The sequence below is a fragment of the Etheostoma cragini genome, unplaced genomic scaffold (assembly GCF_013103735.1).
Source record: "Etheostoma cragini isolate CJK2018 unplaced genomic scaffold, CSU_Ecrag_1.0 ScbMSFa_1523, whole genome shotgun sequence".
NCBI lineage: Eukaryota > Metazoa > Chordata > Actinopteri > Perciformes > Percidae > Etheostoma > Etheostoma cragini.
In genome coordinates, this window is record NW_023265587.1 from 547,769 (window position 1) to 553,056 (window position 5,288).

At 51.8% G+C, this 5,288-nt stretch overlaps 1 protein-coding gene across 1 annotated transcript in view; it reads left to right on the forward strand.

The window, feature by feature from the left end:
• The window catches only part of sbf1 (SET binding factor 1), a 68,074-nt gene that overhangs the window by 56,937 nt on the left and 5,849 nt on the right, over positions 1–5,288 (forward strand). The window contains exons 35-42 of the mRNA XM_034865358.1: positions 555–656; positions 746–931; positions 2,555–2,681; positions 2,801–2,931; positions 3,789–4,139; positions 4,539–4,744; positions 4,868–4,955; positions 5,054–5,185. Coding sequence (XP_034721249.1) covers positions 555–656; positions 746–931; positions 2,555–2,681; positions 2,801–2,931; positions 3,789–4,139; positions 4,539–4,744; positions 4,868–4,955; positions 5,054–5,185 — 1,323 coding nt within the window. The remainder of the gene's footprint in view (positions 1–554; positions 657–745; positions 932–2,554; positions 2,682–2,800; positions 2,932–3,788; positions 4,140–4,538; positions 4,745–4,867; positions 4,956–5,053; positions 5,186–5,288) is intronic.

Below are 5,288 nucleotides of genomic sequence, written 5' to 3' on the forward strand. Positions count from 1 at the left end.
CCCCCGAGACACCCCTCATTCACTGCTCCTTCTCTCTTATGTCTCTTCCACCAAGGCTAACCAGGTGCTGGTTCTGGTTCCGATTCTACTCGCCGGTTCTCCCAAGAACCAGGTGGATCTTCCCCAGCCTGAGAGCCAAAAAGACCGTTGGTGTCCTCCCCAGACCACGGTGGTTCTGGTTCCCCATCCAGGTCCAAAGCTAACATTAACAGCTCTCTATGGTTAACAGCTGACCGGGGCTTTAAAAATGGCCGCCGGACTTTTTTGTTGTCAAAAGTCATGATAACCCCCCCCCCAGCACCTGCAGAACCGGTTCTTATCTCTAGACCAGCACTGAGTTGGTGCTGAGTTGGAACCCGTCTTATTGGCCCAGAACCAGGTTTATTTGCGTGGAAAAGCCAAGAACCGGCTCGATATTTGGCCCTGACTCCGAACCAGCACCAGAACCGCCTTGGGGTAAAAGACATATCAGTGTTCTCACTAACCCTGTGTGTGTGTGTGTGTGTGTGTGTGTGTGTGTGTGTGTGTGTGTGTGTGTGTGTGTGTGTGTGCAGCTCCACAGAGTGCTGCAGGTGTCGGTGCTGGTGGTGGAGCTCCTGGACACGGGCTCGTCGGTCATGGTCAGCCTGGAGGACGGCTGGGACGTCACCACGCAGGTTGGTGGTCCACCCCCCGTTACCCAGCTTCAACTTGGTCCCTGAGACGTGGTCTCTGAGTGTGGTGGGGTGGGGGTCTGTGTGTGCAGGTGGTGTCCCTGGTGCAGCTCCTGTCGGACCCGTACTACCGGACCTTCGACGGCTTCCGGCTGCTGGTGGAGAAGGAGTGGCTGTCGTTCGGCCACAGGTTCAGCCACCGTGGAGCGCAGACGCTGAGCAGCCAGAACAGCGGCTTCACCCCGGTCTTCCTGCAGTTCCTCGACTGCGTGCACCAGGTGGGTCTCGAAGGCCGGCACGCGGGCTTTCTGGGCCCGGAGGAGGGAAAGTTACCCATTTTTAACCCTTCTTAAGCAAGTCACCCATTCATCTGCATGTACGGCAGGACAGAAAATCTGCAAACTGTCTCTTAGGATTTCTACAAAAACAGGTTCAAAAACTAGTCCAGGTCTAGTTTAATGCATAGAGGACCATGATGGACATGTCGGCGTGTAGCCCCACACTCAAGCACCCCCTGTTTTATCCTCTATTTTAAAATAAATGGCACCCTGTGGCGATTAAGACCGTTATCTCGTTGTTAGGTAGGTTTATTGAGGTAATAAATCAGCTGCAGGGTCACTTCCCCGTAGACTTCCATGGAAACGGGTTTCTTTTTGGAGCCAGTGGAGTCGCCCTCTGCTGGACATTCGACAGAATGCAGGTGTAAGGCCCCCCTACGTCTGCTTTGTCCTCTATTTTTACAGGGTTCTTTGAGGTTTTTTAAGCCTAGGACCCGTTAACTAAGAGGGAACCGGAGCAGGGACCCCCTACCGCACACACTGTATAAAATGAAGTTGACTCTGACCTCTAGCCCTTTGCTGAAGGTCATCGCCCCTCTCTCTTCCCTTTCATATCTTCGGCTGTCCCGTCCTGTTTTTGCATAGAATACTAAGCTCTTGAAATGATTTTATACGTTAAAATACACCCGCTTAGGTGTCCCGGACCCCCTGTTGAGGATCCCTGGTCTACGGTTTTGGGGCCGCAACTAATACATTGCTATGCTAATTATGACAACAGTACGTGTTAAATGAAGGCCCACCTTCCTCTTGCTTTACATGTATTCATAATGCTCTGTTTGTGTTTACCTGTACGTGTGACGTGGGCTCCGCCCTCTTATCTAGTACAGGAAGTAGGTCTTTCATTCGGCTCCAGTGGCCCCGGAGTCGTGACCCCCCTGTGAGCACGTTGTGGTGGTTTCTGGGAGCCGGTACATGTTGAACGCAGCCCAAAATGTACGACTGGTGTGTTCAGAATAACAGTAGTGTGTTTAAAAGAGTGCTTTAATAATGCTCAAAGTCCTTAGAATAGCTTTAAATTCCCAAATATCAATGCGACCACGACCTAAATGGATCAGGTTTGTGTTCTACCTTTAAAGAAAGTGAAGAAGAAGGAATCTTAAAATATATTTGTCTGTATATCGGCTGTACAAACTCAAACAGTGAAAAGGGTCTCAAGGTTTTACTTCACTTTGAATCCCTGCACTCATATTTAGTTGCAGAACCATTATTTCTGAGACCTGCTTCACATCTGTGTTGCATGGGGTCACCTGTGATCAGGTTTTCCAGACCAGGACCATTGGACCACATCCCGTAATTCCTCTGCATTACTGGGTTTGGCATTTCTGATGTCCCCCCACAAGTGGTCTATGGGACTGAGGTACGGGGACTGGGCTGGCCCCTCTATAACACCCATCTGGTTCCATCTAGAAACCAAGACTTGGCTCCTTTCTGGTGTGTTTGGGGTCCTTGTCTTGTTGAAAGACCCGTTTCAAAGGCTTGAAATACTCTTCCAGTATTCTGATGTTTTGAGACTGATCCCAAAGTGAAACCCTGACCTGTGTTCCTCGGTCCCTGCACCCTCAGATCCACCTGCAGTTCCCCATGGAGTTTGAGTTCAGTCAGTACTACCTGAAGTTCCTGGCCTACCACTACGTGTCCAACCGGTTCCGGACCTTCCTGCTGGACTCCGACTACGAACGCATCGAGCTGGGTACGGAGGTCTCCTGGTCTCAGTGATGCTATCCCCAAAAACTCAATGTGTGTCTCTCTGACCAGCCGTGTGTGTGTGTGTGTGTGTGTGTGTGTGTGTGTGTGTGTGTGTGTGTGCAGGAGTGCTGTACGAGGAGAAAGGTGAGAGGAAGAGCCCCCAGGTGTGCAAGTCCGTGTGGGACTACATCGACAGACTCAACAAGAAAACCCCCGTCTTCTACAACTACATGTTCTCTCCCGAGGACGACGAGGTGAGTCCACGTGTTCCACTTCCTGTCCACGAGACACAACAAGAACCAGGTCCCCAGAAAGTGTACCGGGTTTTGAAACCCCTTTGACATAGCAGCCAAACATCATGTGATGCCATGGTGCCCCAACAGGGTTTTTACCCCAAAGACTGACTTAGAAAGAGACATCAGGAAACCATACGCATCATTTCGAGCTTCAAAACCCCTTAAAAATGACCCCAGGACCTATGATAGTCCAGCTTGATCCCACTAGGGGATCTAAACTCATTTTAAGGGCACTGGAGACAACTGGAGGAACCGTGTTCCTGGTTTTAGTACTTCAGTGTTTTAAGTGCACTTTAATTCAGATATTGTGTGTACTGTGATGTTGTGTGTTGTCCCAAACAGGTCTCTCTTGACAATGAGACCCTGTGCGAGACCCTTTCTGGCCCCGGGTTTTCAAAAGTAATCCAGTGGGATTTAGGATCAAATCTTGGCTACGGGTTTTCTCAAAAGCAAGATCTCACATTTGATCCGGATCAAGAACTGCCGTTTGGGTTTTTCAAAACTTGGAACTCGGGACTTTGGGATCTATTTGGTCCACAAAGACAGATCAGGTCTAAGATTTAAGGCTCTAGTGAACAGGATTTGGTCATTTTTGGTAATTTGGTATTTGAGTCCCAGTGATCCAATCCTAGGTTCCTTTAAAAAAACGGCCATAAAAGCAAGGTGGATCAGGTGGTCCTGAGGACCAAAACATGGGATTTCCAAATCCGCATCAATGTCATTCAGATTAAATGTTTTGGGGAACATCACACAAGCTCTGAAACGAAGGCGTCTCATTGGTCGATCAGTTTAAAGCGAGTAACTCTGCGTTCCAGGTGCTGCGGCCGTACACCTTCAACTCCAACCTGAAGGTGTGGGACTTCTACATGGAGGAGACCCTGTCGGAGGGGCCCTCCTACGACTGGGAGCTGAGGGGCCGGCAGGAGCGCGCGGCGGAGGAGGCGCCGGCGCCGGAGAAACCCGACGGCGGCGCCCCCAAGTCGCAGCGGCACGTCGTGTGGCCGTGCTACGACAGCCTGAGCAAGGCGGTGCCCGACGCCATCACCAAGCTGCTGCAGGACCTGCAGAGCCTGGAGGCGGAGCTGGGACAGACGTCGGAGAAGTGGAAGGACACGTGGGACAAGATGAAGAACGCCCAGAGGACCGAGGCCAGACTGGAGAGCAAGGTGAGACCCGAAGACTTCTCATTGTGTGTCTGTAGCCGCTAAACTGGAAAAGTGAGTTCTTAAAGGAACAGTACGTGATTTTAATGTTATGGCAAATATCTTGGTCAGTGGGGTGGTGGACTAGTCCAGTCAAAGATCTTGAACCAGTACCTGAAGTCAGTAAGTAAACATAGGTGAACAAGCAGAATGCAGTTGAGAAGTTAAAGGACCACGTTCTAGATCCAGTATCCTGAAGGTTTTAGGTTTCTACTACCCGGCAAGCCATTGTGAGTCCCAGTATGGTTTCTCAAGCCTCTTGCGGAGTACTTTGTCCCCTTTAGATGCTGGTTTTGCATGTGGGGTGGTCCGCGGTCCCTCTGATTGACTCAAACTCTCCCCTCCCTGACCCCCGCCCCCCAGCCGTCGTTCTCCAGCTCCCTGCTGATGTCGTCCAACCTGAGCCACCAGCGGCGGTCCCAGGGCGTGTACCTGCAGGAGAGCGGCGTGGGCTCCTCCATCAACCTGGCCCTGGACCGCGAGACCAGCACCACCTCCGCCCCCGCCGCCGGGCGGCCCAGCACCAGCACCCTCTACAGCCAGTTCCAGAGCACCGAGAGCGAGAACAGGTGCGTAGCCGGTGAACCGGATCTCAATATCAGCCCAGAATTAGGTCTTTTCCTCACATCAGGTGCAGGTCTAGGTTCTAGGTGAACCCCTAAAAACTCCAACATGTCTTCATCTCCCATCAGGAGCTTCGAAGGCATCCTGTATAAGAGAGGGGCGCTGTTGAAGCCATGGAAACCCCGGTGGTTTGTTCTGGACAAGACCAAACATCAGGTGAGACGGGGGAGCAACGATTGAAGTGGACGTTTTAAAGAGTTTTAAGGTTTTCTTCACAAGTCTTTGTGTCTCTGATGACGTGTCCCCGTCCCCAGCTGAGATACTACGAGAGCAGGCGGGACAAGGACTGTAAAGGGGTGATCGAGCTGGCCGAGGTGGAGTCGGTCACCCCGGGGACGTCGGCCATGGGAGCGCCCAAAAACGTCGAGGAGAAAGCCTTCTTTGACGTAAGTGCTCCGCCGCTTTGTTTAGGCATAGTCCGTCCACCAGAGGACGCTCTACAACGTCCCTGTTAGTGATGGTGTTGCATAGTCCGTCCACCAGAGGACG